Here is an 18,457-nt window from a genome sequence, read left to right on the forward strand (position 1 = left end):
ATGGTGGTTGCGAAATCAGTCAAATCTACTGAACCCGAACAGAGATTAATTACTGAAAATAACAGATAAAAAGGTTTTCTTAAGAAATGCTTGATAACTCTCTAGACATTATAAATATTTCGCATGTGAAATTTTGAAATTTTCTGATGCATAAAATATTTTTAATCTTAAAATGAATATTATTTTGCATGATAGATAGGCAACATGCAAAAAGAAAAAAGACATGAAAAAACATTGCTTTACAAACCTTAACACTTAATAACAAAAATTTGATAACTTGCGTATGAAAGCATTCTAATGTTTACTGATAATCTGCCAAATTTCGTTAACATTCGCTTACTGATTTTGAAGTTATAGCTTGGAAACTATAACAAGCACAAAATGGTTAACGAAGTCAGTCCCAGGAACTGAGCCCATGCTGAGAGAGTTAATTGATGTTTGGGGTTCTGACCCTGATATGTTCGTTAGTTTTTCCCAGGCCCAGTTTTCCCACCTTTGTTTAACTCTAACCACCCTCCTTCATTCCCTCTCCTCCATGCACCTTCTCTCCAAGGCTATCCATTATTTCCCTGAGGGGTTTATGGCAAAAACTTGTTCCCTCCTTTTCTCCATGTTGATGTGCCTGTATTTTTTGGCCCTTTCCCTACACACCTGGCTCCTTTATTGTTGGGATCTTTTAGGTTGAGATGCACTTTTAACTCTTATGTCTACCTCCATGTACTTCCATGATTTCTTTATGGCCCCTTTCTATGTTAGTCTGTTTTTGGGGATGTTTTAGATTCATTGCAGTCTTGTGTGGAAACTGCTCGACAGCACACTTCCCTTCCCACTTTTGTCAGTCATCTGTTGCAGCCTTCTCCTGTTCCTGTCTCCTACCCACCTCCTTTCTCCCCCTTGCCTGTGCCTTCATCATGGGTTTCAGCAATGAATAGACGTATTCTCCCTTCCAACCCTTGCACTTCCAGCAGTTCTGGTGACTACCCAGTGTGTACAGGTCCCATTGGGGCCAGATTGTCCAAGCTTGCCCATCTTTGGTGCACCTTCACCTCAGATCCTTGGATGTTTTGGGTCTTGTCAGAATGACTCTTGTTTTCTTGCCCCTCCTCCATTAGTTCCCTTCCCTGTTCACTTTCCTCCTTCATAGGATCCCCTTTTCAGCCAGCATCTTTCCAAGGTTGTTCATGATCTTCTTTTTTAGAATGCTATCAAAAAATGTCAGTCACCCTACTTTGGGGTTCTATTCCTGGTTGTTTGTCATCCCCAAGAAGGCCAGAGACTGACATCCAGTCATTCCTCATTTCACCATGGAGTCTTTCCTGTCTCTTTGATGGGCTTTTACTCCAGGTCTTTGGATAATGAAGGTAAATGTAATGGATATATATCTTTACATAACCATTTCCCCAGCATCCCATTGTCACCTTAAGTTCGTCCACAAGGGTTAGGTTTATCAATTCCATGACCTTCAGTCTGGCCTTGGCTCCCTAAGTTTTCTGTTGGATGGTCCAGGCTTTTGCTCGTCAATTACATTCTGATGGTCTGGGGAGACATCATCATTATATAGACAATTGGTTGCTTTTAGCTCTTTCACTACAAGCTTTGTATGTCCAAACACTGTTTCTTCTAGAAAAAGCTGCTTGTTTAGGTTGGATTGTCAAAGTGGAAAAAGTTCATTCATATTCTGACGTAATACCTCGTCCACCTCTGAGTTTTTTTCAACTCTCATCTCTTTCTCCCCTTCAGTTGCATTCTATGGAGATCTTGGTTATGAAGGCTCAGTCCTCTCTTTCACTACCTTCTTGCAAGGTTCTATCTCTTTTGGAGACTTGGGTTTCCATGGAAGCCCTTATTCCCCTGGATCATGTTCGTATGAGAGTACTTCAGTAGACTTTACAAGATCAATGTTATCTCACCATGGATCCCCTAGATTTCTCTTTCTTCCCTCCCTTCAAGTTCATTTTGCGTGGTGGCCTGACAGGGACAACACCTCAGCTGAAGTTCCTCTTCTGCCTCCCTGACTGGATCTACACCATTTCTCTGACAGGTTGGGGGGAATACTTGGACTCTAAAGAGGTCTTCGGTCATTGATCTTTGGTCAAATCAGGATCCTACTTCAATCTTTTGGAACTTCCGGCAGCCTGTCAGGCTTAGGTTCATTTCCTTCCAGTTTTGTGGGGCAAGTCATTCATGATCCATTCCAACAATTCTACCATTGATCTTACATCAGTCGACAAGGGGACACCTGTTGACATTCCCTTTGTTTTCAAGTGCTAGATCTCCTTTTCTGAGCCCATACTCAATATGTTTGCCTCTTGGCTTGTTATGTACTGCATGCTCTCAATCTTGTTGCAGATCATTAATCTTGTCCCAACAAGATTCTCCCCATGGAGTGGTTCCCTGATCCTCAGGTCTTCCAGTGGCTGTGTTCACAGTGTGGTACCCCTCTGTTCTGGCCCCTGGTTCCACATCATTTAGCTTTAGCATTCGGTGCTTTCAGTCAGAATTGAACCAAATTTTACCTTTATGCCTACTCTCCTATCTCTCTCTTTCCCAGGTATTGACCATTACAGGCTATAGGACAGCCTTGTTCTCTACTTTTCGTTTTTTTTTCGTTTCTTCTGGGTTTTTTTCTCTACTGTTTTCTCCCTTTTGTTTCATTTCCATCCATTTTGTCCTCTCTGTCCTTCTAACCCTACACCCTTGCCAGATTGCAATCTTAGTTTCATTCATATGCAGGGCAGGCTCAGCCTACTTCTTTGTCTTTGTGACATGGAGCTTTTTATATCAAGACTGTCATTTCTCCTTCATTTCCTGCATGAGCCTTTTTGGAGAACTCTCTCTTCTCTTGAATCCCTTGTTCCTATTGGACATGCCCATACATGACTCCTTCAATGGTTTCTGGCTTGTCAATGCAGAATCTGTAGAGATGCATTGTTTTCTTTCATGGTCGTAGCATTTTACTCAGTCCCATACAATCCTGGACATCCAGAAGTACTATCTTCTTTTTAACTTTTCATTGTGGTTCACTCTATTCCTCACAACCCTAGATGTCTCTCTTTCCTCACTTTTCCCAGACTTGCACCTGTTTGGAGCCTTCCAGAGCTCAGATGTCAATCTGTGAGCTCCTTCCAATAGTGTGTGTGTGGGTTTCCTTAACCATGATGAGAGTGGCACTGATGGCAATATTTGTTGGCTTTGTGCTTGATAACAACCAATTCTACGGCCACACCTTTTCTCCATCCTCCATTCTTCACAGTGACTGTGATAATGAGTTTTTATTTTTCTCTTTTCTTTGTCAGGTCTAAGAACAACTTTATTCAACATACAACTTATATATATATATATATTACGTAGTTGATGGAACCCACCAAGTGGCCAGTATTGCCTCACATGGAATATTTACCCAAAACCTGAATCAAACTAGGGAGTACAGAAAGTGTTAAACTCACCTGCCCCTGCTTAGTGCCTGCCTTTGAGATGGGGTTCTTCACAAGACTGCTCAGTGGTATTTGTATATCTTATAACATCTACATTGTTTTACATTTGTCAAAAAAAAAAAACAGTGCCAGGTTTCTAGGTAATCCATTGCACTTTTTCTCAGTGTATGATTTAATTTTAGATTGTTGTCCTAATGACAATAGCCCATGCACCTCTCTAGTGTTCTTCCCCATATCTTCTAATAGAGTATGGGAGAGCTATTGCTTCTCCAGTCCTAAGCCACTGTAGAAGTTGATATGGAAAGTTTCCTGTTTTCTCCCTTTTGTTTCATTTTCATTCCTTCTGTCTCCTCTGTCCTAATACCACACTCTTGCCAGATTGAAATCTTAATGTCATTCTGCATGCCTTTACTCTTTTGCCATTCAAACCCATGTCTTCCTGTTCCCTGTACCACCTTTCCTTGAAGATCTTTTCCTGCTCCTTTTTGCATGAGTTTGTTGTCAGTTGGATGTATCTCATATCCTATACCATAGTACTTATGTTCTCCTTTATTGTGATAACTCCTTTCTCCCCAAGACCTCTGGCTTGTAAGGTTTTTTTTTTGCTTTCCTGCCAATTTCTCCACCTTCCATTTTTTATTTATGTTCTCATTCTGATCTGGTTCATCTGCTGCATCCTGTCTGGGCTGTCAGGTTCCTTCCATGGTTTCTGTTCCTAACTCTTTTATGCTCTGTAATTCATTTTCTTCCCATGGCTTTTCCATAATACACTTACTGGTTGGATTCAACAACTTATCTGTTTGGCTTATTCTTCGTTGTCCTTCGATTCCTGTCATCTTTTCCAGGTCTCACACCAGATCCACTGCTTCACCATTTCCCTGGCTACTCATTTCCAAAAAGTAGTATAGCTACCAGGCATGCAGGCCCAAGCAAGCATGTGCAGTGTTTCATATAGATCAGTGGGAAAGTGTGTTTAACTGTAAGTGGCAAGAAGGGTTTTATGTATGGATGGGCCAGATTCTTTTACAGTAGGTATCTGTGACTTATTGGCAATAATTTTAAAAATAAACAAACAGCATACAGCCCACTTGTTTAAGAATAATATGTTAAAACAAGTCAAGCTTATATACAAATGTTTGTTATACAGTTAATTAACCACAGCTGTATCCAGTGCTTTAAATAATCGTCTCATTTTGTCAAAGTCCACACAGGTGGTTCAGTTACTTAAGAACACCCTTTGACAAAATTCTAGTAACATGACACAATAATACAACAAGTGCCAATTCCCAACACTTGAACTACACAACACAGTTACATAAACTGTGATAAACTATCACTTTTAAAACTAACTATACTCAAAACTCGCACTATATTTAAACCATCTAAATCATAACACTCGCATTGAAGTTAAATTAAAACAGTCGTGTATATCTAACAGATAACAAATATTGTGAGTGATTGAACCAAGAAAATAACAGTATATATGAAGCTCACTGTGCAGTGTGTATAAAGTTTTTGAAACTTGCAATGATGGGTGTAAAGGCACTCGATTCATGCATAGTGTGAAGCACACACACAAAGAAAAGATTCTCATAATTGTGTGAAAACAAATGCCATAACTAATTATGTGCACAATAAACTGCAACTGCAAGTGATCCTACTAGTAAAACAAGTGCCCAATATACATCAGCTACCCAGTCCTAAATGTAGAAGCCAATGTGTAGAGCTTCCAAGTTTTCAACATTGGTGACATAAGGGCAAGAATTGACACATTTCTGCATGAGTTTTTTTATCAAATCTCAGTCAAAGTAAGGATAAAAAAATTTAAATTTTAAGTTACTCAGTTTTTGTAGTTTGATTTTCTTGTTTCAATAATGTTTGTAGCATTAAAATTTTCTATATTACTATTACTAGCTAAGTTATGTATATATCAATCACTACTTGTTTTTATAAAACTTGAAAATTTTTGATTATACTTGTAGATTTAGGGACCAAATTCCTGCTTCACAGTCATCATTTGTAGTTTTTAAATTTACTTGTCCATGCTGTCAGCAAGGCTATATCAGTTCTACTAAACTAATGTGAGTGAAAGAACATCCTAACCTAAGATTCCCAAGTAAATCAAATGTACATGAAAATGCCTTAGGAGAATGTTGTTGTCAGTTTTAATTGGCTTACGATTGTAGCAAGGGCCAATGATGAAAGGGCTTTCAAATAAAAGAGAGTTTGAAATTAATGTTAGAATGGCAAGTAAACTGCTTTTATTGCTGCCCCCCCCCTCCCCAGTGGCACAACGATATGTCTGTGGATTTACAATGCTAGAAACCGGTTTTTGATACCTGCAACGGTAGCTTTGTGTTTAACAACAAACAAAACTGCTTTTATTATTATAAAAATGTAGTTGTTTGTTGAGGACAGTTAAATGCATGATTAATGATAATTTCTAAACTTGATACTGACACAAATCATGTGAAAGAAAAACACATTTTCTTCAAATCTATAGATTTTTAGTTTTTGCAAAGCAAAACACAGAAGAAAACTGAAAGGATTTAGCACCACTTGGCTCCTTAGCCAAGAGTTTTTTGGTCAATTAAAAACCTACATCTAGTAAATATTACCAATATATATTTTTTCTGGTAAAGATCATGTGTAACTGTTCTTTAGTACAGGTCCCAAACATTCTTTATTTCAGGTGATGTGGATATTTGTGACTTAACTTACATTATTTCTTTATTTTACATACTTGTAGTTGATTGTACCATATTGCATATTTATAGTCCTAATATACTGACACAATAATAGGTAAGAAAGCTAAATTTAAAGATGTCTTATTGCAGGAAAAAGATTAAAATAACCATTTGAAATATATTTCTATTGCATGTTACTGAAAGTGTGATCATCTGCATGACTTTAAAGAAGTCATATTGTTTTTTGTTTTGGTTTGAATTTTGTGAGTTGGATTGCACTGTAAGAAATGCTTGTAGAATGGAGTGAAGAAGAATTAAAAAGGCAAAATTGCTTTTTACAATTTTATTTAAAATGCATATCTATATTTCAGTATATTTAACTTCATATTTCTATATTTCTGACAGTAAGAAATGGCCATAGGTATTTATGAATTAAAGGTATTTTTAGGACGTGTGACAGTCTAGAAACTGTTAAGAATTTTAAGTTATGTTAAATTCAGGAAATACATTTTGTCAGCAACTGCATTTAAAATGTATTGGTGTAGAATCAGTGTAAGCTGAATTTAGACTAATACTTATTCATTCTTTTATTTTAATTCTTTTTTTTTCTTTTTGTAATTTGAAAAAGTAATCAAATGTTTATGCTTTTAATTTAACAAGAGTTTTATTTCACCCATTGCTATTGTTTTAATTTAATAAGAACAACTTTTTAGTTCAGACATTTACAATGTACCAATCAGTTATGTTTTCACAAATACAGTGTAGAGGTTATTGATCTTCGTTGAAATACTAATCTATGCAGTTTCTAAAAAGTTTATATTTTTGGTTAAAAAGGTAAAATGATTAAATCTTGCTCACTGTTTAATTTGATAAAGGCCACGATGAATTAAAAATCTGTCCTTTTGGTTTTAGGAAGATTGGGTACTTTTTTACATGAAAATTAAATACCTTAATGGGATTTTCATGATTTTGGTAATTAACTGTAAAATGTTTTGGTTCAAATTAGTAAGAATTTCTGACTAGCAACCAGATTATATCATTACAAGGTAAAAATTAATACATCACAGAAGTGTGCTTAGCTTGTTCTTGTATTTATTGTAGGTATTAGCTATTGTTGTTTGATTGGAAATAAAAGATGTGTGAATTGTTTTCTTTGGTGCTATGTAAACAGTATACTAAATAGATATTCTGTGAATATCTGGTACATGAGGAATTTTTGAAGTTTATTGTAATATCTTTCAAGGTTTGTAGGTCTGTAAATAGAAAAACTATGCTATTGCCTGCTTAGAAAAGGCCCAATTTTCTTATGTTTACATTAAGAATTCTAGCTAAAGTCTTCAGAATCAGTATGCTACAAGAGATTAATATTTTTACTTATATTTTTCTAGGCCCTCAGTAAAAGCAAAAGCTGAGAAATCAATATCTCTAAGTAAAGAAATGACCAGAAGAGAATTAATTCTCTGGCATGGGCAGTTGTGGGCAAAGAACCTGTTTCTTTCTGAAGTGAAAATTCTCTCATGGTCTTTGTTAATACAACCATCTCAATTGTAAGTGTGTTTCTGTGTAATATTGTTACTTTTAATATTAAAGTGATTTTCTCATGATGCACCTACGTTTTTATAAACTTATGCACATAGTTTTATTCTGTTTTCACAAAGTAGCACAACACTATAGTTCTTATGCAGATTTTTCTTTCCTGAGAGAAGACATAACTCTATGCTAGAAGAAGTAACACTCTTGACACTTTAAGATCAAGTTTCAACTAATTCTTGCTTTTTCTATTCAATACATATAAACTTTCATGTTTGTCATACATTTTAAGTGAATATCAAGCATGAAAGAATAGGTTTTTACAAATAACACTAATGATCTTGCTGCCATTCCTATCAGTACTTCCTTCTTCTTATGTTGCTTAGAAGTTATTGTTAGCAAACTTATTTGTTGTTATTTTATCTAAACTCCTTCATTTCCTGCATGAGCCTTTTTGGAGGACTCTCTCTCTTCTCTTGAATCCTTTGTTCCTCTTGGACATGCCCATACATGACTCTTTTCAATGGCTTCTGGCTTGTCAAGGCAGGATCTGTAGAGATGCATTGTTTTCCTTTCACCTCTCATGGTTATAGCATTTTATTCAATCCCATACAACCCTGGTTATCCAGAAGCACTATTTTCTTTACAACTTTTCATTGTGGTTCACTCTATTCCTCACAACCCTAGATGCCCCTCTTTCCTCACCCAGACTTGCACCTGTTAGGAGCCCTCCAGAGCTCAGATGTCAATCTGTGGGCTCCTTCCACTAGTGTGTGTGGGGGTTTCCTTATCCATGGTGTGAGTGGCACTGATGGCAATATGTGTTGGCCTTTGCTTGATGACAACCAATTCTATAGCCACATTTTTTATCCATTCTTCACAGTGACTCTGATAATGAGTTTTTTTATTTTCTTTGTCAGGTCTAACAACCACCTTATTCAACATACACCTTATATATGTATGTATATATATATATATATATATTATGGATATGATGGAACCCACCAAGTGGCCAGTGTTGCCTCACATGGAATATTTACCCAAAACCTGCATCAAGCTAGGTAGTACAGAAAGTGTTAAACTCACCTGCCCCTGCTCTGTGCCTGCCTTTGAAATGGGGTTCTTCACAAGACTGCTTCAGTGGTGTCTGTATATCTCATATCATCTACATTGTTTTACATTTGTCCAAAAAGAAAACAGTGCCAGGTTTCTAGGTAATCCATTGCACTTTTTCTCAGTGTGGGATTTAATTTCAGATTGTTGTCCTCCCCATTTCTTCTAGTGGAGTATGGGAGAGCTGTTACTTCTCCAGTCCTAAGCCACTGTAGAAGTTGATATGGGAAGTTCCTATTCAAGAGATGCAATTCTACTGGTACAAGACTTAGTGGACATACTCTTCATTTGGGAAACAGGGCTTGGGTGTTACCTAGTAGTGTAGTACAGGACACCCCATTACATTAGGAACCAAGCCATTGCTGTTGGTTAGATCCAGACAGATGGGTCTTTTGTTCATTTCAGGACACAGGTCTAGGATACTACTCCATTCCATTTGATTTTTGTGGAGAGGATCTTATGTAAGTATTTCTCCAATATGGAATGGCCTGGTTTGTGGCCATAGCCACACTGCACACTCATGCTTAGTTGTCTGCCTGTGAGATAATGGATGGTTGTCCAATCTACCATTCTGCCTACCTTAGTGACACATTAACTCTCAGTAAAGGAGTCTTATGCCATTATCCTTTGCTCTACCACTTCTATTGGATGAAGAGTATTCTCTGCTTGAGGTGGATGTGGTCTCCCATTGAGTGCTACCTTTCCAGGCTCTCCCCCCTCCCTGCCTCATGGATGTCACACTCCATGGCCTTTCCCTTTCTGACATTGTTTTCAGGAAGGAGCTCATCTTTATGATTTGTTAGTACTGGCCCCTCCATCATCTTCAGTGTGGAATTCTAGCTCTTCATAGAACAGAGAGGTGAGTAGCATTTCTGAAGTTAAAATTTTCCTTATCTGTAAATTTATTTGAGGTAATTACTCACCTTTTTGCACCACCCTCCATCCTTCCTCCTCACTTCCAATACATTTAATTTGCCTCATCAAGAATGAGCCTATGTTCACATGCCAGTATTCAAGGGGATTAAAGAAGTGGGCTATACTCTAATGATGATTACATCATAGGTTGATACAAAAATGTTGATGCAAGTAGGAGTGGGAGTTTTGTTCATGGCTTGTGGCATGTGCAGGAATTTACATAGCAGTGCACAAGGTAATAGCTCCTTGTGGTGCAGTGAAATGGTTATCTGCCTGAAATTGGACATACCTTCCAAAATCTATTTATTGTAGGACCAAAAATAGGCATTGTAAGCATAATAATAAGACTTTTTAATATGCTGGTTTTCTGTGGCATAATTTACTCAACATATGTTCCTGTCTAAAGTTTCACATTAACATTATCCAGTCTAAAATTTCTCAGCTGTAAAGTACAAAATGTAAAAAGGTAAATAAGTCAGTTACAATGTAATTTGTTTTTCAAAACTTGATGAAACCAAAATAATGTTTTTTTTCAGCTGGTTTTAAATGCAGCTGGTTGTAAATATTGGCAGAGGTAAGTATAGCTGGTGTTAAGTGCTGCTGGTTAATTGTAAAATGTGGAGACTTTAAGAAACAAATAAATGTGATTGGCTTTAACCCATTGGCTAAACTTTCTAATTCCTCCATGAAATCTGTCAGTGGCTTACATTTATTAATGGTTCAAAGCTTTCTTGACATAGCTTCATGATAATTGAAAAAGTTTTTATCATATTAATACTGTCCCGTCTGTTTTGCTTTTTTCATGTTTCAGTGCACAAACTTGTAGGGTTAGTTCAGAAAATTGTATGTTCAATAACATACCTAAAAATGAAGAAAACAACTTAGATATATACATACTTAAAAGAATTGTGAGTTAGAATATTGGGATTGAACTTGGCTTGCTGTGACAATACACCATTACTAAAGTGATTAGGCTAACTTGTGTATTTGAAGTTCTTTCATTACATAAATGCATGTGTAATGATGAACAGTAGAATGTCAGCAAAAAAAAAATGTTTGACACGTGTGCATACAGTACCAAACATTTAATTCTTGGACATTTTGGAATATACATATTCCATCTTGAACAAGCTATATTGAACAGGGTCAAATATTAACGTACAAAAATTTATAAAGTTCATACATTGTTTAAAGAGTAATTAAAATACAGAATAAAAGGGTGAAATAAATTCAAAGACAAACAAATAGATCGATTCCTGTCGAATGAATCTGTTGCTAGTGTTATTAAATGCTGATATGGGAATGATACTTTACAGCTATTTCAATCGCTCAAAAAAATTGACCTCAAACTCCGGAAATTATCATTGGACATTCATTTCTTAACAACTATGTGTACTTCTTGATGGATTCTCCTGAAAATGGTAGAATTATTTACACCAAAACATGTAGAGTTTTAAGTTTCTTTTCACTTATATATTTTTAATTTTTTAATCTTTACAAATAAATGATTGTGCAAGTAAAAACGTTGATTTTCGTTTTATTATTTTATTTAACATTTTTGCACAAGATCTGTCTGTTTTACGTATTGAACAGAATGGTTGTTGTAATTAATGGTAATTAATAAGTAGACTATAAGTACGTAGACACCTATCTTTGTAAAATTAAACCAATAGAAGAAACGAAGTTATTAAATTATATATATACACATATGTCCTGATTAACTTACTTACCTCAGAGTGTTTTTTTTTATTTTGGTGTGACTTATTTAGTATAGCAGATTGAAATGATGAATAAATAATATGAAATAACACGTTGATTTGTCAATAGATGGCGATAGCTAGTAACTGCGATTGTAAGGGCACAGAACAACACTATAACGTGATAATATGCTATCCATCTTCACGCACATAGCATTCGTCAGATAAATACTGTATCCTATATAAAAACCGTTTTTATTTAAATTGGCTCAAACTTTGCATGTTATTTATACATTCATCAAATGTTTGTTCGTTTTTTAAGTAAAGATGGCATATTTTTTTAAATGATAAATGATTGAAAGAAAGTTCCAAACGACTAGTCTATGAAAAAGGCTTAACTTAGGCGTGCAATATATCTTATTTTTCAAAATTATTTTTATTCCTTTCGGTTACAGAGCTACAATTGTGTATGCATACTCGAAACAGTCCATTCACTGGGAGTATTATCACAATGGTCAGGGATGTCACCTAGTTGTATAGCTTCGAATTGAAGACATATAATAAAATAAACTCGAAGATGCGTGCTTTTGGATAAAAGCTATTTTGTATTGCTAGTTAAAATAAAACTTTTTATCACAGTTGTCATGTAACAAAATTGTGTGTGTTTGTAATTTTCATTATTTTGTTTAAAAAAGGGGATCTGGAATTTTATAATCAGACCGTTCAATAGAACAGTGTAATATAGTTATTAAATTAATAGTTTATGCATTTTGCCTTCCGAGTATACTATTCCGTACTCCAAAGGTTTTTAGACGTATTTGTACGCTAGAATTTTAACCAAAAATTCTGAATATTTTGTAAAATGACTGAGTCGCCAGTAAAAATATTTCGCGAAGCATTGTAAAAAAAAATTAATTAAAATGAATCATTGAAACTTACAATATTGTGCTAACAGTTGGAAGTGTATTTAATATAACCGTATAACTACACGAGTTAAAAAAAATTATATTTTTCTATGACCGTCGATAAACATATTTCCCTAACCGTGATATATCTCTTCGAATCAGTGATTAGTTTTCAGTGGGGGCTAGGCAATCAACTGGCAATATGCAGGTCGTGGGTTCGAATCCCGTTACTGAACGTACTCGCCCTTTCAGCAATGGAGGCATTCTAATATGATTTTTAATTCTTCTATTCATTGATAAAGAGTAGCCCAAGAGTTGGCGGTGGGTAGTGTTAACTTGCTGCTTTCCCTCTAGTCTATCATTTCAATATTAGGGACGACTAGCGTAGATTATCTCTCTTGTAGCTCTGCGCGAAATTCAGAACAAACAAATACTTAAAATGAAAGAATCAGTCAACTACTGGGGTAGTATGGCTCACACTTTCATCATACTGCGCGAAATTCAGAACAAACAAACACTTAAAATGAAAGAATCAGTCAACTACTGGGGTAGTATGGCTCACACTTTCATCATAGTTGCTTCCGGTTCATCAACACTGCTCGAAGGTGAATCACGTTCTGCCAAGCTTATTTCCAGAACATTCCACACATGTTCAATATAGTTCAAATCCGTTCAGCGTGCTGATCAGCCCATTACTTGGATGTCCTTACCTCCGTGAAGTTTCTGAACAGTTGGACGTGTGTTAATGTTCATCAGAACAAAACTGTGACTAACTGTACCTGTGTATGACAATACTAGTTGTTGTATGACTGTATTTTTGTAACGTAAGGCATTTATAATGCCATGTGATAGCACATTAAGGTCAATGTGGCCATAAATAGTGATTTATGCCCAAGCCAATATACCACCATCATCGTCGTATGCCTGTCTTTCTCTGAGAAATTGGGGGGTTGGAATTGATCCTGGCTACTCTCTCAATTTATACACCTCTGTATCTAGCTGTCACGTGATTCCTCGTTTGACCAACGGACATTATCTTGACTTTAAGAGTCCTGAAGAGAGACTGTTTTATGACGATGAGGGATCGACAACCTTCGGATGTTTGCCTAATTACATTTTATACATACTCCCCTGAAAAAATTGTCAGAATAAAAAATTAAAAGACTCAATCAGGCATACAGAAGGAATGATAATATTATATTTCCTTTATTTATTTGAACGTTTTTATTTTTATAAATAAAAGAAACAGAATGCAGTTGCACTTCACATCCGCTTCTATTTCACATTCAAATTCCAAAGCCTTTATTGCAAATACAACAATCTTCAACCAAATATAATTTAAATGTGAAATGTAAGCGGATGTACCGAGGCCTCGTTGGGTGGTTGGAAGTGCAACATAACTTTAGGCCTAAAGCATGTTGTGGTTCTCGAAATGTTTTGGCTTTAGCCAAAAAATAAAAAAAAATGCTTTTCTTCTTTGAAGGATTTTTAACTCTAGTGTTAGAGGAACCACGCTGTTATTCGTCTGGCATAAACGCCAACTCTAATGAAATGATCTCTGGAAGACAGATTAGTTTTAGACGTATTTGTACGCTAGAATTTTAACCAAAAATTCTGAATATTTTGTAACATGACTGAGTCGCCAATAAAAAATATTTCGCGGCGTTAGAAACAAGCCAGAGAAAGCATTTAGATAATGAACTGATTTGTGAACGTCAATAAGTATGGAAAGGTAGATTGTACTGACATCTTTTTTTTATTTCTGTTTCCCAGATGTACATTCGCAGAATGAAATCTGCTACTCACCTGGTGTACGTTACGTATAATTACGACGTATGAGGATTGTAGATTGATAATGGATTAGGGATTATCCCCAGAAGACAGGATGATACTGAATTAGAGATCATCTCTGCAAGATAGATTAATAGTGAATTAGGGATGATTAGATTGCAACTGAATGAGAGGTGATATCTACTATACTATTACCAAAGTGTTGAAACCATTTTGAGGTGTCTAGTTACCAGGTATAAGAAGAGCTGAATTGATGCAAGGTTTTGTTCCAGGGAAATATTTCGATGGCGGGAGGATATCTTTATATTCTATAGGCCAGTGTGCACCCACCTCAAGAATGACAGTCTCATTCTATTGGGTTACTCGCCTTCAGTCTCCTATCTGTTCTGTTAGGATGAAAAGGTGTAACACTAAGAGTTTTGAATAGTTGAGTGGTTGATGCATTACCTACAGACAATGATGTATTAACACCATTGCCCCAACAGGTGCTGTGGTACCACCAGAACTGTTGTATTCAGAACGGGACCTTAAATGATAACCAGGAGAAGAACAGGAAACTGAGACCTAAGCATTAAGCTGATAAATGACACGTGCATAGAAAGTGTACCAGACTCCATTAGTTCTTACATCATGATAGATTACTGTAATATCAGGGGAAGCAAATACTGCTTCGTGAAGCTCTTTGAATTTTCTGGCATCATGTTCTTGAATTTCAATATTATATACTCTCAGTCCCTGAGGAATGCTTTATCTTCATACCATATATTGGGATTACCATCACTGTTTGACAAAACAACAACATCTTAGCTTACTCTCAGTTGTTTAGTTATATTCAGATTTTCTCTGTAATTATCCTGCACAAATCTCCCGTTATAAAGCGGACCTGTTTAAAACTCGTGTGGAAATCAGTTTACTCCGAGAATATCATACAACCAAGATTGAGATAATTCGTCACCACCAGATATTATCCTCCTACATGTGGCATAAACATCTGTCACCACTTGGATCTGTATAAATCAACCTAAGCAGAAAAAGTAGACTATTTTCACCATGGTGGACAGTCACCTGTCATCATAGCCAAAGATGGTTCTTACACCACAGATAGTGAAATAGATCTGCACGGAACAACAACATCCTGCATAAGGCTGCTGCAGCATTCAGGCTTCCTACAAGTAGCACAAGGATGGAGATGAAAGTCTCTCATCTGGACTGCTGAAACCAATAATCCCTAAGTAAACAGTACCACTAATAACATTTGCGAATGATTCGTAGGCAGTTTGCGTAAACTTTATCAGACTGATGACAGAAATCGAAGCTACTTTCTGGTGAGACCAACCATCACCTGGATACATGTGCCAGGCCATGCTGGAGTAAAATTATACTAGGAAGCTGACAATACCGCAAGAGAAGAACTTTTATGGAAGCTGGTACAACTGGATATTGTACTAGTAAGGCAAAAACGACAAACATGACAGGTCTTCTCATCTAGGTATAGAGGAAATGAGATTGCTGGAAATCAAAAAATCGTATGGTGTAGCTCGGAAACGTGGATAATCGGTATGACAGTACACAGCCAGAAGGTTTCTGGTAACATCAGTAAAGGAACTTTCTTTTACCTCCTGCAAGACAGCTAACCACCACGTGAGGGGTTTATCACCTAGTGCACATATCAGTAGGAATGATCTAAGTAAGATGGATTCCATTGCTCTCAAATTAAGAAAGATCTCCGGATCAAGTCACGTGTTTGCGTACTTTAGGGTCTCATTTCTTCTTCTAGCATTTTGGCAATTTGGTTTTTACAACTTTCACAAACCTAGAAGTAACAGATAAACATCCAGCGGCGTTAGAAAGAAGCCAGAGAAAGCATTTAGATAATGAACTGATTTGTGAACGTCAATAAGTATGGAACGGTAGATTATACTGACATCTTTTTTTATCTCTGTTTCTCAGATGTACATTCACAGAATGAAATCTGCTACTCACCTGGTGTATGTTACGTATAATTACGACTTATGAGGATTGTAGTAAGTTTTACTCAGTTGAACAGAGAACATGCAAAAAGTGTATCACATGTCTTGGGGACTCGGTTGGGGACAAAAATCCTACAAATGTTACAGCCGCAAGTAACTGATTGTGACGATAAATATTATTAACATTTTATTTAGGAATGAAAGCGCCTAATAATAATAATAATAATAACACTGTGTGGAAAATTTCGTTCAACTGGTTCCTCAAAAGTGGCTATATAGTTTTGGATAAAGATATGGAACTGACGTAACAATTACAATTGTGCACTGCAAAAGTTTTGATGTAACAAGGCAGACATGCCATATTATAAATGTTGATATATACTTTATATAAAAAATAATATAACATATATATTAAGTAACAGATCATATGTTAACTTGAATTTTGCATATAATCATTTTAGATCCTCAACATTATAAGACTTATCGATCTTAAAAAAAACTCACTACTCATGCGCAGTGGCCTTTGAATGATCGGAGAGATGTCGAACTTCAAAATTAACCAAAGATGTAGTAGATTCTCAAGTATTTGATGATTAATAGATAGAGTCTTGACTATGTTTGCAATATCCCACCTGACCTGATGAGCCCTATTATTATTATTATAATACTATTGTTATATATTATTTTATAACTTTGATAAGTACTTATAGTGGCTATCAGTACTACAAAAATGTCGCTTTTCTCCGTTTGAGGACGTTATAATAAAGAAATTACTTAACATAACGTTTACAGCATTGAAAAATATAAACTAGACAAGCCAATAAGCTATTGGGACGGTAAGCGTGATGGACTGTGGATCCGAGGGTCCGTGGTTCGTGTCCCATAGCCGGAAAAAACGTGATCAGCACTTTGTGACCGGGAGTGCGTTAAATGGTTGACAGTCAAACCTTCCTATTGGATTAGAGTAGCCCAAAAGTAGGCGGTGGATGATGTTGACTAACATTCGTAATTCTATTCGTCTATCATTTGAAAACTAAGGGCAGTTGGCGCAGATAGATCTTGTGTAGCTTTGCCCAAATATTCCGAAACAAACCAATAAGTTATTGAATACACTTTTTAAATTCAATGCCTTTTAAATGAGAGAAGAAAAGAAAACAAGACAGAAAAGTATATAAAAATCGCAAAACCCAAAATTGAAAACTTGTATGCATCTCCCCATGGACCCAAGGGTCAAATCAAAAGTTCTTGAAGTCCATAACAAAAAACACAGATAAAGCTGTATTATGTGTACATTCAAAGATGTGGTAATCCATATTTTTTTGTACGTGTGTGTGTGTGTCTTTCTTGGATCAGATCCAAATTTCTATAACACTTGGAAATGTATGGACTATAGCTTCAAGCAACGTGTAAAATATGACGAGCAGAACAAAGATAGCAGCAATATGTATGATGTTTTTGATTTTCTAATAGATGGATCCTACGATTCTTTGTCATACAAAATGCACACTTTGAATAACAACAAAACAAACACGTGAAAAGTTTATCGTCATTTTAACACGGCCCTTTAAGTTCCAACCCATGTGTCTAACCGATATTTCCTTTTGTCAAAGTTCTTTTTTAATGACTTAAAACATTCGAAAAAGATATCATCATTTATTATAACCGTTTAAATTCAAACTCATTGTCTATCTTGTGTTCTCTTTTTACTTTTTCAGAACTCTTTAATGACTTGTTTTAAGAAGTTCTTTGCAGATCATTGTCTATGTTTTAAGAAGTTCTTGGCAGATAATTCACTTGATTTAAGGAATTCTTTGCAGATCATTGTCTATGTTTTAAGGAATTCTTGGCCGATCATTGGTTTGTTTTAAGAAGTTCTTGGCAGATCATTGGCTTCTTTAAAGGAGTTTTTGGCCGATCATTGTCTATGTTTTAAGGAGTTCTTGGCAGATCATTGACTTGATTTAAGGAATTCTTGACAAATCATTGGCTTGTTTTAAGGAATTCTTGGCAGATCATTGGTTTGTTTTAAGGAGTTCTTGGCCGATCATTGGTTTGTTTTAAGGAGTTCTTGGCAGATCATTAGCTTCTTTAAAGGAGTTCTTGGCAGATCATTAGCTTCTTTAAGGTGTTCTTAGCAGATCATTGGTTTGTTTTAAGGAGTTCTTGGCCGATCATTGGTTTGTCTTAAGGAATTCTTGGCAGATCATTGTCTATGTTTTAAGGAGTTCTTGGCAGATCATTGGTTTGTTTTAAGGAGTTCTTGGCAGATCATTGGCTTCTTTAAAGGAGTTTTTGGCCGATCATTGTCTATGTTTTAAGGAGTTTTGGCCGATCATTGTCTATGTTTTAAGGAGTTCTTGGCAGATCATTAGCTTGTTTAAGGTGTTCTTAGCAGATCATTGGCTTGTTTTAAGG

General features: G+C 36.0%; 1 protein-coding gene across 4 annotated transcripts in view; it reads left to right on the forward strand.

Annotated features, from left to right (window-relative positions):
* Nucleotides 1–18,457, forward strand: part of LOC106468708 — a 111,815-nt gene that overhangs the window by 44,407 nt on the left and 48,951 nt on the right. For all 4 annotated transcript variants that reach the window (XM_013929150.2, XM_022397071.1, XM_022397072.1 and 1 more), the window contains one exon: nt 7,510–7,668. In XM_013929150.2, coding sequence (XP_013784604.1) covers nt 7,510–7,668 — 159 coding nt within the window. The remainder of the gene's footprint in view (nt 1–7,509; nt 7,669–18,457) is intronic.

Source organism: Limulus polyphemus, unplaced genomic scaffold (genome assembly GCF_000517525.1).
Source record: "Limulus polyphemus unplaced genomic scaffold, Limulus_polyphemus-2.1.2 Scaffold3125, whole genome shotgun sequence".
Taxonomy (NCBI): domain Eukaryota; kingdom Metazoa; phylum Arthropoda; class Merostomata; order Xiphosura; family Limulidae; genus Limulus; species Limulus polyphemus.